The following is an 18,471-nucleotide window of genomic DNA, read 5'->3' as shown; positions in this document are numbered from 1 at the left end:
AAGAGCGTTCCGCTCCCTCAGCGCTCTCCGGGACCTAGAGGCCGCTCCATACTGTAGCATACATTGGCGTCTGTACGCCGTTACCTCATGTAACTATGAAGGGTAGTGTGTGGGTGAGCAGGACAAGTGTATGAGGGGAAACTGTAGCCTCCATCCCCGAGCCACCACATGCGGCGTGGGCTCTCGTGTACCTACATCCAGCAGCAGCCTGCGGTTCCTGTCCATCCTCCCGCCGCAGTCACGTTGGGTTTCATTGAGTTCTCGGCAGCAGGGCTCCTATAATCTGTGTGCACCGCGGCAGCCCTCCCCTTCCTTGTTGCTCTCACATTTCCTGTCCCCGGCAAACACTTCCCTCAGTTGCTCCGTTCTAGCTGAGGATGAAAACCGCTAAGTACAGACCGGTGGTAACAAAGAACTGTGTACTGGGCCCCATGGCCGGCCTGGTACTGAGGGGAATGAGCTGGGGCGATACATGGAGGACTAACACCACTGGGGTCACTTCACAATTCTGTGAGCGCTCTCACTATACCTGTGCCTGTGTCCTCACTATCCCTGTGTACTCACTATCCCTGTGCCTGTGTACTCACTATCCCCGTGTACTCACTGTGCCTGTGTACTCACTATCCCCGTGTACTCACTATCCCTGTGCCTGTGTACTCACTATCCCTGTGTACTCACTATCCCTGTGCCTGTGTACTCACTATCCCCGTGTACTCACTGTGCCTGTGTACTCACTATCCCCGTGTACTCACTATCCCTGTGCCTGTGTACTCACTATCCCCGTGCCTGTGTACTCACTATCCCCGTGTACTCACTATCCCTGTGCCTGTGTACTCACTATCCCTGTGTACTCACTATCCCTGTGCCTGTGTACTCACTATCCCCGTGTACTCACTGTGCCTGTGTACTCACTATCCCCGTGTACTCACTATCCCTGTGCCTGTGTACTCACTATCCCCGTGCCTGTGTACTCACTATCCCCGTGTACTCACTGTGCCTGTGTACTCACTATCCCCGTGTACTCACTATCCCTGTGCCTGTGTACTCACTATCCCCGTGCCTGTGTACTCACTATCCCCGTGTACTCACTATCCCTGTGCCTGTGTACTCACTATCCCTGTGTACTCACTATCCCTGTGCCTGTGTACTCACTATCCCCGTGTACTCACTGTGCCTGTGTACTCACTATCCCCATGTACTCACTATCCCTGTGCCTGTGTACTCACTATCCCCGTGTACTCACTATCCCTGTGCCTGTGTACTCACTATCCCCGTGCCTGTGTACTCACTATCCCCGTGTACTCACTATCCCTGTGCCTGTGTACTCACTATCCCCGTGTACTCACTATCCCTGTGCCTGTGTACTCACTATCCCCGTGTACTCACTATCCCTGTGCCTGTGTACTCACTATCCCCGTGTACTCACTATCCCTGTGCCTGTGTACTCACTATCCCCGTGTACTCACTATCCCTGTGCCTGTGTACTCACTATCCCCGTGTACTCACTATCCCTGTGCCAGTGTACTCACCATCCCTGTGCCTGTGTACTCACTGTGTACTCACTATCCCTGTGCCAGTGTACTCACTATCCCTGTGCCTGTGTCCTCACTATCCCTGTGTACTCACTATCCCTGTGCCTGTGTACTCACTGTGCCTGTGTACTCACTATCCCCGTGTACTCACTATCCCTGTGCCTGTGTACTCACTATCCCCGTGTACTCACTATCCCTGTGCCTGTGTACTCACTATCCCCGTGTACTCACCATTCCTTGTGCCAGTGTACTCACCATCCCTGTGCCTGTGTACTCACTATCCCCGTGTACTCACTATCCCTGTGCCTGTGTACTCACTATCCCCGTGTACTCACTATCCCTGTGCCAGTGTACTCACCATCCCTGTGCCTGTGTACTCACTGTGTACTCACCATCCCTGTGCCAGTGTACTCACTATCCCTGTGCCTGTGTACTCACTATCACTGTGTCTGTGTACTCACTATCCCTGTGCCTGTGTACTCACTATCCCTGTGCCAGTGTACTCACTATCCCTGTGCCAGTGTACTCACTATTCCTGTGCCAGTGTACTCACTATCCCTGTGCCAGTGTACTCACTGTGCACTCACTATCCCTGTGCCTGTGTACTCACTGTGCACTCACTATCCCTGTGCCTGTGTACTCACTATACCTGTGCCTGTGTACTCACTATCCCTGTGCCTGTGTACTCACTGTCTGTGTACTCACTATCCCTGTGTACTCACTATCCCTGTGTACTCACTGTGCCTGTGTACTCACTGTGCCTGTGTACTCACTATCCCTGTGCACTCACTATCCCTGTGCCTGTGTACTCACTATCCCCGTGCCTGTGTACTCACTATCCCCGTGTACTCACTATCCCTGTGCCTGTGTACTCACTATCCCCGTGTACTCACTATCCCTGTGCCTGTGTACTCACTATCCCCGTGTACTCACTATCCCTGTGCCTGTGTACTCACTATCCCCGTGTACTCACTATCCCTGTGCCTGTGTACTCACTATCCCCGTGTACTCACTATCCCTGTGCCTGTGTACTCACTATCCCCGTGTACTCACTATCCCTGTGCCAGTGTACTCACCATCCCTGTGCCTGTGTACTCACTGTGTACTCACTATCCCTGTGCCAGTGTACTCACTATCCCTGTGCCTGTGTCCTCACTATCCCTGTGTCCTCACTATCCCTGTGTACTCACTATCCCTGTGCCCTCACTATCCCCGTGTACTCACTGTGCCTGTGTACTCACTATCCCCGTGTACTCACTATCCCTGTGCCTGTGTACTCACTATCCCCGTGTACTCACTATCCCTGTGCCTGTGTACTCACTATCCCCGTGTACTCACCATTCCTTGTGCCAGTGTACTCACCATCCCTGTGCCTGTGTACTCACTATCCCCGTGTACTCACTATCCCTGTGCCTGTGTACTCACTATCCCCGTGTACTCACTATCCCTGTGCCAGTGTACTCACCATCCCTGTGCCTGTGTACTCACTGTGTACTCACCATCCCTGTGCCAGTGTACTCACTATCCCTGTGCCTGTGTACTCACTATCACTGTGTCTGTGTACTCACTATCCCTGTGCCTGTGTACTCACTATCCCTGTGCCAGTGTACTCACTATCCCTGTGCCAGTGTACTCACTATTCCTGTGCCAGTGTACTCACTATCCCTGTGCCAGTGTACTCACTGTGCACTCACTATCCCTGTGCCTGTGTACTCACTGTGCACTCACTATCCCTGTGCCTGTGTACTCACTATACCTGTGCCTGTGTACTCACTGTCTGTGTACTCACTATCCCTGTGTACTCACTATCCCTGTGTACTCACTGTGCCTGTGTACTCACTATCCCTGTGCACTCACTATCCCTGTGCCTGTGTACTCACTGCACTCACTATCCCTGTGTACTTACAGTGCTCACTATCCCTGTGCCTGTGTACTTACAGTGCTCACTATCCCTGTGCCTGTGTACTCACTGTGCTCACTATCCCTGTATACTCCGTGTGCTATTCCTTTGTACTGCGTTCACTATCCCTGTGTGCTCACTGCTCTCACTATCACTGTGCTTGTGTACTCACTACGCTCACTATCCCTGTATACTTAGTGCGCTATGCCTTTGTACTCGCTAAGCTCACTGTGCCTGTGTACTTACAGTGCTCACTATCCCTGTGCCTGTGTACTCACTGCGCTATGCCTGTGTACTTACAGTACTCACTATCCCTGTGTCTTTGTACTTTCTCCACTCTCTATGCCTGTGTACTTACAGTGCTCACTATCCCTGTGCCTGTGTACTTACAGTGCTCACTATCCCTGTGTACTCACTGTGCTATGCATGTGTACTTACAGTGCTCACTATCCAGATGGTGTTAGGTCACTGTGCTCACTATCCAGGTGAGGTGGTTTCGCTATGTCCATTATCTGGGTGCCGTGAGGTCACCGTGCCTACTCTCCCTGTGCCGTGAGGTCACCAGACTTAACATTCATTTGCCCATGAGGTTGCCATGTTTACCATCTGTTTGCCTGTGAGGCCATTGTACTCACTTTATTTATGCTGTAAGTTCACTATGCGCACTACTCCTGTGCCCATGAGGTTGCCATGCTTACCATCTGTTTGCCTGTGAGGCCATTGTACTCACTTTATTTATGCTGTAAGGTCACTATGCGTGCTACTCCTGTGCCCTTGAGGTTGCCATGCTTACCATCTGTTTGCCTGTGAGGCCATTGTACTCACTATATTTATGCTGTAAGGTCACTATGCGCACTACTCCTGTGCCCATGAAGTCACCATGTGCATGATCCCCATGCTGTAAGGGCATCGTGCTTATTAGTTACTTGCCATGTAATGTCACCATGCCCACTATCCCTGTTGCCCGTAAAGTCACCCTGCTCACTGTTCCTGTGCTGTGACATCACAGTACTCACTATCCCTGTGCTAAGACGTCGCCATGTGCACACTATTCTACCGAAAGTGCGAAAAATATGAAAATTTGTAGGTTGGTGGTGTAAATTATAGTATATAACAGCGGCCATGAAAGCCTCACCCATTTTTTAAAAAGGGATGGGCTTGGCATAAAAGTCACAAATGTTTGTGCAAAAATGTGCAACTTTTTTATACAAAAATATGGTATACATTCCATAATACATTTTCCCTTTCAGGTTCTGAATTCACGGTCTAAGGTAGTATTGGTGGACTGGAGCTATGATATAAGTTTTAACCCCTATAGGACAAAGGGTATACAGATACGCCTTTGCGTCCTGGTACTTAAGACCGAGGGCATACCTGTATGCCCTGGTCCCTTCACTGGGGTTTGAAGCATACTCATACGGTTAATGCTATGCATCACCGATCGGGCTGATGCCAGACATTAACCCTTTAGACGCCGCAATCAAAGCTGATCGTGGCATCTAAAATGCAAGGTTAACGGTGCTGGTTAGCTCAGGGCAGCTGATCAGGACCCGCAATTTCAACACGGATATCCCGATCAGCTGATTGGTGGCGGGAGGGCCCTTGCCTGCCTCCTTGCCGATTGAGGTTCTGCCCATGGCATAGCACTGAACAGTGTATGCAACAACAAAAAAAGTGCATTAACCCCTTCCTAATAAAAGTTTGAATTCTCCCCCCCCCCCCCCCACCTCCTTTCACATTTTTTTAAATAAACTAATGTAATAAAAAATAAACAATCGTATGTGGTACCTTAAACCACAGGTCAATGACATACACTTAAAAAAAGCGCATTTTTGATCACTTCATGTGCCATAAAAAAATAAAGAAAGAAACAAACCAAAAAATTGTCATCAAAATAAAAATGGTGCCTAGAAAAACTACAGATTACGGCACAAAAAATGAGCCCTCATATTGCCCCATATGTGGAAAGATAAAGTTATAGGAGTCAGGAGATGACAAATTTAAGCATACTAATTTTGGTGCCTGTAGTTATAATTTTTTTAAAGTAGTAAAATAAAATAAAACCTACATAAATTGGATATTCTTGTAACCGTATGGACCTGCAGAATAAAGATAAGGTTTCATTTTTACCAAGAAGTTCACTGCGTAGAAACAGAAGCCCCAAAAGTTACAAAGTGGTGTGTGTGTGTTTTTTTTTTTTTTTTCAATATCCCACCACATTTTTATTTTATTTACCGTAGATTTTGTTATGAAAGGATTGATGTCATTACAAAGTACAATTAGTGATGCAAAAAACGAGCCCTTATGAGTCTGTAGGTGCAAAATGGAATTGCATTAGGATTTTGAGAAGGGAGGAGGAAAAAACAAAAGTGCAAAAAATGAAAATTGGCCTGGTCCATAAGGCAAAAATTGGCTTGGGCCTTAAGGTCCCATGATTATCTGTTATGGCACTGCACATTTGTTTTGCGCCGATTACAGGTCTGTGGTGACCGGGAATATAAGGGGGATCGCGGTTGTCTAAGACACACGCGATCCCCCTGAAGGGATAGGAGTGAGGTGGCAGGGGTTTTCCCCGGTTCTGCCCCGCCTATTGTGGGTGGGCAGGACGGGGAAAACTAAAGTAAACCCCCCGCCCACCGATCTGCTATTGGTGGTCACGTCTAGACCACCAATAGCAGATCGGTGGGCAGGGGGGGTTTACTTTCATTTTCTCCGTCCTGCCCACCCACAATAGGAGGGGCAGAAGGGGGAAAACGAAGAGGACTGGCGCCGACGTCCACTTACCCGTCCGGAGGCAGCGGAGCGACGGTGATCGGTGTGCGGCAGAAGAGGACGGCTCCCTGGATCCGACGGAAGCCGGTAAGTTGCCTAGCAACATCTGGGGGCTACAGTCTGAGACCATTATACAGTGGTCTCTAACCTGTAGCCCTCCAGATGTTGCAAAACTACAACTCCCAGCATGCCCAGACAGCTGTTTGCTGTTTGGGCATGCTGGAATATGTAGTTTTGCAACAGCTGGAGGACTGTCGTTTGAGACCATTATACAGTGGTCTCTAAACTGTATCCCTCCAGATCTTGCAAAACTACAACTCCTAGCATGCCCAAACAGCTCTTTGCTGTCTGGGCATGCTGGGATTTGTAGTTTTGCAACATCTGGAGGGTCACAGTTTGGAGATCACTGGGCAGTGGTCTATAAACTGTAGCCCTCCAGAGGTTGCAAAACTGCAAATCCCAGCATGCCCAAACAGCTGTCTTGGCATGCTGGGAGTTGTAGTTGCGTGCCTCCAGCTATTGCATAACTACATCTCTCAGCATGCCCTTCGGCGATCAGTACATGCTGGGAGTTGTAGTTTTGAAACAGCTGGAGGTTTGCCCCCCCCATGTGAACGTACAGGGTACATTCACAGGGGCAGGTTTACAGTAAGTTTCCTGCTTCAAGTTTGGGCTGCGGTATGTTTTTTTTTCCGCAGCGCAAACTCCTAGCGAGAAACTCGCCGTAACCCGCCAGTGCGAATGTACCCTAAAAACACTACACTAACACATAATAAAGAGTAAAACACTACATATACACCCCTTACGCTGTCCCCCCCCCCCCCCCCCCAATAAAAATGAAAAACGTATTGTACGGCAGTGTTTCCAAAACGGAGCCTCCAGCTGTTGCAAAACAACAACTCCCAGCATTTCTGGACAGCCACTGACTGTCCAGGCATGCTGGGAATTTAGCAACAGCTGGAGGCACCCTGTTTGGGAATCACTGGCGTAGAATACCCCTATGTCCACTGCTATGCAATCCCTAATTTAGTCCTCAAATGCGCATGGGGCTCTCTCACTTGAGAGCCCTGTCGTATTTCAAGGAAACAGTTTAGGGCCACATATGGGGTATTTCCGTACTCGGGAGAAATTGCACTACAAATTTGGGGGGCTTTTTCTCCTTTTACCCCTTATGAAAAGGAAAAGTTGGGGGCTACACCAGCATGTTAGTGTAAAAATTTTTTTTTTTTTTTTTCACTAACATGCTGGTGGTGGCCCCATACTTTTTATTTTCACAAGCAGTCTTAAAAGGGAAAAAAGACCCCCAAAATTTGTAACGCAATTTCTCCGGAGTACGGAAATACCCCATATGTGGGCGTAAAATGCTCTGTGGGAGCACAACAAGGCTCGGGAGTGAGAGCGCACCATGTACATTTGAGGCCTAAATTGGTGATTTGCACAGAGGTGGCTGATTTTACAGCGGTTCTGACATAAACGCAAAAACATAAATACCCCCATGTGACCCCATTTTGGAAGCTACACCCCTCACGGAATGTGACCAGGGGTATAGTGAGTCTTAACACCCCACAAGTGTTTGACAAATTTTCATTAAATTTGGATGGGAAAATGAAAAAAAAAAAAGTTTTCACTAAAATGCTGATGTTACCCTAAATTTTTCATTTTCACAAGAGAAAATAGGAAAAAAGCCCCCCAAAATTTGTAACCCCATTTCTTCTGAGTAAGAAAATGCCCCATATGTGGATGTAAAGTGCTCTGCTGGCGCACTACAATGCTCAGAAGAGAAGGAGCGCCATTGGGATTTTGAAGAGAAAATTTGTCCGGAATTGAAGGCCACGTGTGTTTACAAAGCCCGCATAGTGCCAGAACAATGGACCCCCCCCCCCCCCCCACACATGTGACCCCATTTTGGAAACTACACCCCACATGTAATGTATTAAGGGGTGCAGTGAGCATTTAAGCCCCACAGGTGTCTGACAGATTTTTGGAACAGTGGTCCGTGAAAATGAAAAATTTAATTTCCAAATTGGGGTCACATGTGGGGGGGTCCACTGTTCTGGCACCACGGGGGTTTTGTAAACGCACATGGCCCCTGACTACCATTCCAAATGAATTCGCTTTCCAAAAGCCCAATGGCGCTCCTTCTCTTCTGAGCATTATAGTTCGCCAGCAGAGCATTTTACGTCCTAACATGGGGTATTTTCATACTCAGAAGAGATGGGGTTACAAATTTTGGGGGGGCATTTTCTCTCATTACCTTTTGTAAAAATGGTAAATTTGGTGAAAAAACTGCACTTTAGTGAAATTCTTTTTTTTTCATTTACACATCCGAATTTAACGAAAAGTCGTCAAACACCTGTGAGGTGTTAAGGCTCACTGGACCCCTTGTTATGTGCCTTGAGGGGTATAGTTTCCAAAATAGTATGCCATGTGGATTTTTTTCTACTGTTCTGGCACCATAGGGGCTTCCTAAAGGTGACATGCCCCCCAAAAACCATTTCTGCAAAATTCACTCTCCAAAATCCCATTGTCGCTCCTTCCCTTCTGAGCCCTCTACTGCGCCCGCCGAACACTTGACATACACATATGAGGTATTTCCTTAATCGAGAGAAATTGGGTTACAAATTTTGGGGGGCTTTTCTCCTATTACAACTTGTAAAAATAAAAAAAACTGGGTCTACAAGAACATGCGAGTGTAAAAAAATGACACTTTTGAATTTTCTCCTTCACTTTGCTGCTATTTCTGTGAAACACCTAAAGGGTTAACAAACTTACTGAATGTCATTTTAGATACTTTGAGGGGTGCAGTTTTTATAATGGGGTAATTTATGGGGTATTTCTAATTTGAAGACCCCTCAAATCCAATTCAAAACTGAACTGGTCCCTGAAAAATTCAGATTTAGAAAATTTTGTGAAAAATTGGAAAATTGCTGCTGAACTTTGAAGCCCTCTGATGTCTTCCAAAAGTAAAAACATGTCAACTTTATGATGCAAACATAAAGTAGACATATTGTATTTGTGAATCAGTATATCATTTCTTTGGAATTTCCATTTTCCTTACAAGCAGAGAGCTTCAAAGTTAGAAAAATGCTAAATTTTTCATCAAATTTTTGAATTTTTCACCATGAAATGATGCAAGTATCGACGAAAATTTACCACTACCATAAAGTAGAATATGTCACGATAAAACAATCTCGAAATCAAATTTATTAGTAAAAGCATCCCAGAGTTATTAACCCGTTCAGGACCCATGACGTAACGTTATGTCCCGACACCCTGGGTCTTAAGGAACCATGACGTACAGTTACGTCATGGGCAGTTCCGGTCCCCGGATGAGGGGGGGGACACCCCCATGTCTCTGGTGACCCGATCACCCGGAAAATTGTGATTATCTGACCTGTCAATGACAGGCCAGATCATCTTGCAGGGTAGGAGTGAAGTCGCAATGCTGCGATTTCCTCCTATCCCCTGCCATTGGTCAGAATTGATTCTGACCAACGGCAGAGCAGGACAGTGGGAACGTGGCAACCCCCGTTCTGCCCACACCTGGATGTCGAGGGGATCGTGGGAAGAAGATGAAGGCCGGGTACCTTACCTGAAGATGGCGTGGAGACCGAAGATCCTCCTGGAGACTACGGGGAAACACGTGGGGGGGGGGGGGGGAACGAAAGTGAAAGTAAAGTGATCTTTACTGTGGCAACCACTAGGAAGGCCAAACTGCAACTCCCAGCATGCCCAGTCACGAAAAATTAATCTCAGAATCAGAATGATAACTAAAAACATCCTAGAGATATTAATGTTTAAAGTGACAGTGGCCAGATGTTCAAAAAATGGCCGGGTCCTAAGGTGTAAAATGGCTGGGTCCTTAAGGGGTTAATGCTTAAAGTGACAATGGTCAGATTTGCAAAAAATGCTCCCGTCCTTAGGGTCATAATGGGCTCCGTTCCCAAGGGGTTAACATGTTGTGTATATGTGAAACATATACAAACTAAAGTGTTTATTTTGCACATGAATATGTTTTTAAAAAGTATATATTAAATATATAGCCATACATTTTGATACTTTTGTATAAAAACGTGCATATATATACATATATATATATATATTTATTTTTATTTTTTTAACTAAATTTATTAAAGTTTTCATATACAAGAACAATGCCACATACAATATGTGCAAATATAAAACAAAAATTAAGGGTAAACACAAATCAGTACAAGGGATGAATAAGAGTTAAGACAACTGAGTAATAATTCCAACAAAATCGTGCACACAATACTCAGTGATCAGTTAGCCCCTAAGTCATAACCAAGGCAACAAAGAAGGACCACTGAAGGCTTACAACAAGACAACCATAACAGAGAAGAACAAAACATTACTTAGCAAGGACGGACAAGGACAGGACAAAATTGTGCATACAGTGGGGATCAAAAGTTTTGGCAAAGGGTAATGCAAAAGTGCATACTTTTGACTATGCTTTGTCTTATTTACATCTTTAACCCCTTAAGGACACAGCTCATTTTCACCTTAAGGACTTAGCCCTTTTTCGCAATTCTGACCACTGTCGCTTTATGCATTATTAACTCTAAGATGCTTTTACCGATTATTCTGATTCTGAGATAGTTTTTTCGTGACATATTCTACTTTATTTTAGTGGTAAATTTTCATTGTTACTTGCATCCTTTCTTGGTGAAAAATCCCAAAATTTCATGAAAATTTTGCATTTTTCTAACTTTGAAGCTCTCTGCTTGTAAGGAAAATGGATATTCAAAATACATTTTATATTGATTGACAAATACAATATGTCTACTTTATGTTGGCATCATAAAATGGACATATTTTTACTTTTTGAAAAAATTAGAGGGCTTCAAAGTATAGCAGCAATTTTCAAAATTTTCATGAAAATTGCAAAATCTGAAGGGACAGATGTACAGAACTACAACTCCCAGCATGCCTGGGTAGTCTAGGTATGCTGGGAGTTGCAGTTTGGCAACCACTAGAAGAGCAGCAGTAAAGATCGCTTTACTGCCCCCTAACTACCCCCCCCTACCGTCGTCTCCCTACCTGCGCCGCTGATCTCCGCTGTCTCCACCGATGATCGCCGGGCCCCATCGCATCTTCTCGTCAGGTACCGGCTGCCATCTTCTCCCCCCGTTCTGCCCGACATCCAGGGGTGGGTAGAGTGGGGGGTTTCCATGGCAACCCCTTGTCCTGGGCTGCCATTGGTCAGAATTCATTTCTGACTAATGGCAGGGCATAGGAGGAGATTGCAGCACTGCAATCTCACTCCTATCCCTCAGGATGATCGGGGCTGTCACTGACAGCTCCGATCATCCCTATTTTCCGGGCGATCGGTTCACCAGAGACCTGATCAGCCCGGAATAGCGGAAAATCGCATGTCTGAATTGATATGCGATTTTCTGCGATCGCCAACATGGGTCTCAGGACCCCCCTCAGCGATGTGCCGGGATGCCTGCTGAATGATTTCAGCAGGCATCCCGCTCCGGTCCCAAAACCGGCTAGCGGCAGGGACCGGAATTCCCACGGGCGTATGCATACGCCCTACATCCTTAAGAACTCAGGATGCAGGGCGTATGCATATGCCCTACGTCCTGAAAAGGTTAAACATCACCACACTTTTATGTCCTTCCTGAAAGATCTATACCCGCCATATATGATTTGGTAACATTACAGTGAATAGAAATCTCTACATTTCTATACGTTCACATATATCCGTTTTTTATTTCCAGGCATGTGCAGTATGAGGAAAACTAAAAAAAAACTAAATTGTGAAAAATATACAGTGGGGATCAAAAGTTTGGGCACCCCAGGTAAAAATTTGTATTAATGTGCATAAAGAAGCCAAGGAAAGATGGAAAAATCTCCAAAAGGCATCAAATTACAGATTAGACATTCTTATAATATGTCAACAAAATCTAGATTTTATTTCCATCATTTACACTTTCAAAATAGCAAAAAACACAAAAATGGCATCTTAAAAAGTTTGGGCACCCTGCAGAATTTATAGCATGCACTGTCCCCTATGCAAAGCGGAGACCTGCCAGTGTCATGGATTGTTCTCAATCATCATCTGGGATGACCAGGTGATGTCAATCTCAATGGTTTTAAATGCCCAGACTCATCTGACCTTGCCACAACAATCAGCACCATGGGTTCTTCTAAGCAGTTGTCTAGAAATCTGAAACTGAAAATAGTTGATGCTCACAAAACATTTTCAGATGTCAATATCCTCTGTTAGGAATGTAATTAAGAAATGGCAGTCATCAGGAACAGTGGAAGTTAAAGCAATATCTGGAAGACCAAGAAAAATATCAGACAGAACAGCTCGCAGGATTGTGAGAAAAACAATTCAAAACCCACGTTTGACTGCACAATCCCTCCAGAAAGATCTGTTAGACACTGGAGTTGTGGTACACTATTCCACTATAAAGAGATACTTGTACAAATATGGTCTTCATGGAAGAGTCATCAGAAGAAAACCTCTTCTACGTCCTGACCACAAAAATCAGTGTTTGAAATTTGCAAATGAACATATAGACAAGCCTGATGCATTTTGGAAACAAGTTCTGTGGACCGATGAGGTTAAAATTGAACTTTTTGGCCGGAATGAGCAAAGGTACGTTTGGAGAAGAAGGGGAACAGAATTTAATGAAAAGAACCTCTGTCCAACTGTTAAGCATGGGGGTGGATTAAAGGGGTTGTGCGCTGCCCTGCAGGACGTCACGTAGGGGCCGGGCATGACGTCACGCCCGGCCACTGCGAACACGGAAGCCCGCACACGGTGTTCGGAGTAATGAACTTCCGGACGCTGTGGGCGGAGCTCCGAACTGCAGGGCAGCGCACAACCCCGTTAATCATGCTTTGGGGTTGTATTGCAGCCAGTGGCACAGGGAACATCTCACGAGTAGAAGGAAAAATGGATTCAATAACATCTGTAAATTTTGGATGCTAACTTGATGCCATCTGTGAAAAAGCTGAAGATAAATTGAAGATGGCTTCTACAAATGGATAATGATCCTAAACACACCTTGAAATCCACGGGGGATTACATCAAGAGGCGTAAACTGAAGGTTTTGCAGTGCCTTCACAAATTCCTGACCTCAACATAATTGAAAATGTATGGATAGACCTTAAAAGAGCAGTGCGTGACAGACAGCCCAGAAATCTCAAAGAACTGGAAGACTTTTGTAAGGAAGAATGGGCAAAGATGCCTCAAACAAGAATTGAAAGACTCTTGGCCGGCTACAAAAAGCGTTTACAAGCTGTGATACTTGCCAAAGGGGGCAGTATAAGATATTAACTCTGCAGGGTGCCCAAACTTTTGCAGATGCCATTTTTTTGTTTTCTGTTATTTTGAAAGTGTAAATGATGGAAATAAAATTTTACTTTTGTTGACATATTATAAGAATGTCTAATCTGTAATTTGATGCCTTTTGGAGAATTTTCCATCTTTCCTTGGCTTCTTTATGCACATTAATACAAATTTTTACCTGGGGTGCCCAAACTTTTGATCCCCACTGTATATTTTTCACAATTTAGTTTTTTAAAATTAGTTTTCCTCATACTGCACATGCCTGGAAATAAAAAACGGATATATGTGAATGTATAGAAATGTAGAGATTTCTATTCACTGTAATGTTACCAAAACATATTTGGTGGGTATAGATCTTTCAGGAAGGACATAAAAGTGTGGTGATGTTTAAAGATGTAAATAAGACAAAGCATAGTCAAAAGTATGCACTTTTGCATTACCCTTTGCCATATAGAATATATATGGGTTCATCAAGCTATATGTTATAAATGCATTAAAACATAAAAAGCGAGCTGTGAATGAGTTTAGGGAATCTCAACAATTTTCATAGATTAAGACTGCTGACCATTGTAGATAAGGATAGGTACTCCACTGGAAAACATTATTATTACAATTGTTAGAATTATTATTATTATTTTCTTTCAAATCAACTGGTGCCATAAAATTGACCCCTTAAGGACCAGGGTTTTTTCAGTTTTTGCACTTTTTTGCACCTTTTTGCACCTAAAAATCCATATGACGGCTTATTATTTGCGCCACCAATTCTACTTTGTAATGACATCAGTCATTCTACCCAAAAATCTATGATGAAACGGGAAAAAAAATCATTGTGCGACAAAATTGAAGAAAAAACATAATTTTGTAACTTTTGGGGGCTTCCATTTCTACGCAGTGCATTGTTCAGTAAAAATGACACCTTCTCTTTATTCTATAGGTCCATAAGATTAAAATGATACCCTACTTATATAGGTTTGATTTTGTCGTACTTCTGCAAAAAATCATAACTACATGCAGGAAAATTTATAAGTTTAAAATTGTCATCTTCTGACCCCTATAACTTTTTTATTTTTCCGCATATGGGGCAGTATGATGGCTCATTTTTTGCGCACTGATCTGAAGTTTTTAGCAGTATCATTTTTGTATTGATCAGCCTTTTTGATCGCTTTTTATTCTTTTTTTCATGACCTAAAAAGTGACCAAAAATACACTATTTTGGACTTTTGGAAATTTTTGGAATTTTTTTTTGGCAAGTATGCCATTGACCGTGCGGTTTAATTAACAGTATATTTTTATAATTTGGACATTTCCACACGCGGCAATACCACATATGTTTATTTTTATTTACACAGTTTTTTTTATGATGGGAAAAGGGGGTGATTCTTACTTTTATTAGGGAAGGGGTTAAATGATCTTTATTCACTTTTTTTTTGCAATGTTATAGCTGCCATAGGGGCCTATAACATTGCACACACTGATCTTTTACATTGATAAATGGTTTCTCATAGGAAACCTTTGATCAATGATTCTGACGCTTGACTGCTCATGCCTGGATCTCAGACACTGAGCAGTCATTCGGCAATCGGACAACAAGAGGCAGGTAAGGGGACCCTCCTGCTGTCCTACAGCTGTTCGGGATGCAGCGATTTCACCACGGTGATCCCGAACAGCTCCATGAGCTAACAGGCATGGGTTTACTTTCACTTTAGACGTGGCATACAACTTTGAACTTCGTGTCTAAAGGGTTAATAGCGCGCGACACTGCGATCAGTGCCATGCGCTATTAGCCACGGGTCCCGGCCGTTATTAGAGGCCAGGCCCGACCCGCTATGATGTGGTATTTGTGATACTTTATAGTATGGGAGAGGACTCAGGACGTAACGGTACGTCCTTGGTCCTTAAGGGGTTAAACAAATTTTAAATTACTTCTATTTAAAAATCTTAATCCTTCCAGTACTTATCAGCTGCTGTATGCTCCACAGGAAGTTCTTTTAATTTTGTCTGACCACAGTGCTCTCTGCTGACTCCTCTGGCCATTTCAGGAACTGTCTAGTGTAGGAGCAAACCTATCCTACTCCGGACAGTTCCTAAAATGGAAAGAGGTGTCAGTAGAGAGCACTGTGATCAGACAAAAAGGAAATCCAAAAAGAAAAGAACTTCCTCTGGAACATACAGCAGCTGATAAGTACTGGAAGATTAAGGTTTTTAAATAGAAGTAATTTACAAATCTGTGTAACTTTCTGGCACCAGTTGATATAAAATACCTTTTCACATTGTATTGCCAGACTATAGTAATAAGTCATTTTCTGATGAGACCCTGCATTGTGGACCTCTTCTCTATAATGATGCAGGCCAGCCCCTGCCCTGGTTCTCCCATCCTTGTACGGCTCTGTTCATACCTGATTGCCTATGGAGTGTATCTTTACATGTTCCTTTCTAGGCAGATATGTATTGATGGAGGAGCGATTAGCTGCACACAGGGATGGGGGATCAGGGCAGGGGTCGGTCTGCATTATTATAGAGAACAGGCCTGCAATGAAGCACCTCATTATCAGTAAGTCACTTATCATTATCATTCCTATAGTCTGGCAATAAATTGTGGCCAACCCCTTTAGGCATACATCAGTATACGCTCATGCTACGTACATAACTGCAGAATGCATTTTGTAATTACCGTTGCATTGTGATTGCATGTCGTGTGGAGGTCTGTTCCTTTACTATGTCCCAGGCTACCTCTACTGAATGCTCTCTAATCAATTCTCTCTGGTGTGAGTGGGCTCTTTTGCTAATTTTTGTTGGGGGAGCAGTTCTACCATTCTGGCATCTACAAATAAGGGTAGAGTTACACAGTCTAATTAGCTGTAGAAAATTTCCTCAACAAATCTACAAGAAATAAGGGGGATTTATGAATCTTTTTTTTCACTTGTTATTGGTCTGATTGTTTTTTGTCTTTGTGCAATGGCATATTTTTTTTTGCACCTTTTATTTTTACTTACAATAATAATGATTTCTGAAGATTTGGCTTTGTAGGCCACTTTTACATGCAGTGCTCATTAATTTATCCTTTGCGATAAAAAAAAAAATATGCAAAATTACAACACAGTGGTTGAAAAAAAAACTGCAAATATAGCCCACCTTCAGTGCTGCTCTAGAAACCTGCTTTACAAAGTGAGAAATGGTGTTGTGAAGTCATTTTGATAGTTTTGGTGGCCTGATAAGCTTTATACGCGTGTCCACTAAATAAATCTGCAACAAAAGTGACTTTAAAAATTACAAACAAAACAGCTTAGTGATATGCAGGTCATTTACAGCAATTCTTTGAGTATATTGAAGGTCGTAAAGGGTTTTATCCCCCTTAAGGACCATGGGTATGCCCTTGCTTGCTGGTACTTAAGGACCAAGGTGCTTACCTGTACGCCCGTGGGAATTTCAATCCCCGCCGGGTATGTGCTGGACCGGAATACCTGCTGAAATCATTCAGCAGGCATCCCGTGCCAATGCCCAGGGGGGTCCTGAGAAACAGTGGTGTCTAAACTGTAGCCCTCCAGATGTTGCAAAACTACAACTCCCAGCATGCCCCCCCCAAATAAAAATGAAAAACGCATCGTACGGCAGTGTTTCCAAAAAGGAGGGTCCAGCTGTTGTAAAACAACCACTCCCAGCATTTCCATTCAGCCACTGACTATTTAGGCATGCTGGGAGTTTAGCAACAGCTAGAGGCACCCTGTTTGGGAATCACTGGCGTAGAATACCCCTATGCAATCCCTAATTTAGTCCTCAAATGCGCTCTCTCACTTCGGAGGCCTGTCGTATTTCAATGAAACAGTTTAGAGCCACATATGGGGTATTTCCGTACTCGGGAGCAATTACGTTACAAATTTTTGGGGGGCTTTTTCTCATTTTACCACCTTATGAAAAGGTAAAGTTGGGGGCTACCCCAGCCTGTTAGTGTAAAAAAAATTAAAATGTTTACACTAACATGCTGATGTTGCCCCATACTTTTTATTTTCACAAGAAGTAAAAGATTAAAAAAACGATCCCAAAATTTGTAACGCAATTTCTCTTGAGTACGGAAATACCCCATATGTAGGCGTAAAATGCTCTGCGGGCGCATAACAAGGCTCAGGAGTGAGAGGGCACTATGTACATTTGAGGCCTAAATTGCTAATTTTAATAGGGGTGGCTGTTTTTTTTACAGCGGTTCTGACATAAACGCAAAATAATAAATACCCACGTGTTACCCCATTTTGGAAACTACACCCCTCATGGAACGTAAAAAGGGATATAATGAGCCTTAATACCCCACAAGTGTTAAAGTTGGATGGGAAAATGAAAAAAAAAATTTCACTAAAATGCTGGTGTTACCATTTCATTTTCATAAGAGAAAATAGGAAAAAGCCCCCAAAATTTGTAACCCAATTTCTTCTGAGTAAGAATATACCCAATATGTGAATGTAAAGTGCTCTGCGGGTGCACTACAATGCTTAGAAGAGAAGGAACGCCATTGGGCTTTTGGAGAGAAAAATTGTCTGGAATTGAAGGCCATCTGTGTTTACAAAGGCCCCATAGAGCCAGAACAATGGACACCCCCCACATGTGACCCCATTTTGGAAACTACACCCCTCATGTGATGTAATAAGGGGTACAGTGAGCATTTACACCCCACAGGTATCTGACTAATTTTTCATTTGCACAGCCCACTGTTCCAAATATTTGTCAAACGCCAGTGGGGTGTAAATGCTCACTGTACCCCTTATTTCATTCGGTGTTGTTTCCAAAATAGTATGCCATGTGTTTTTTTTTTTTTGCTTGCTGTTCTGGCACGATAGGGGCTTCCTATGCGACATGCCCCTCAAAAACCATTTCAGAAAAATTTGCTTTCCAGAAGCCAAATGTGACTCCTTCTCTTTCTGAGCATTGTAGTTCGCCCGCAGAGCATT

The 18,471-nt window shown here is 44.0% G+C and overlaps 2 protein-coding genes across 4 annotated transcripts in view; one reads left to right on the top strand and one right to left on the bottom strand.

The window, feature by feature from the left end:
• TMEM192 (transmembrane protein 192) overlaps positions 1-18,471 on the bottom strand; it is a 113,230-nt gene that overhangs the window by 67,087 nt on the left and 27,672 nt on the right. Inside the window, exon 1 of one of the 3 annotated variants that reach the window (XM_056561313.1) lies at positions 196-363. The exons of 1 other annotated variant lie outside the window; for it this stretch is intronic. In XM_056561313.1, coding sequence (XP_056417288.1) covers positions 196-225 — 30 coding nt within the window. In that variant the 5' untranslated portion in view covers positions 226-363. Of the gene's footprint in view, positions 1-84; positions 97-195; positions 364-18,471 lie in introns of those variants that run through there. One more of the 3 variants, XM_056561288.1, reaches the window with a different exon arrangement.
• The window catches only part of KLHL2 (kelch like family member 2), a 223,970-nt gene continuing 205,870 nt past the window's right edge, over positions 372-18,471 (top strand). The window contains exon 1 of the mRNA XM_056561229.1: positions 372-510. The gene's annotated coding sequence lies outside the window, so the exon portion shown is untranslated. The remainder of the gene's footprint in view (positions 511-18,471) is intronic.

The sequence above is a fragment of the Hyla sarda genome, chromosome 1, assembly GCF_029499605.1.
Source record: "Hyla sarda isolate aHylSar1 chromosome 1, aHylSar1.hap1, whole genome shotgun sequence".
Lineage (NCBI taxonomy): Eukaryota > Metazoa > Chordata > Amphibia > Anura > Hylidae > Hyla > Hyla sarda.
This window is presented reverse-complemented; position numbering and strand designations above follow the sequence as displayed.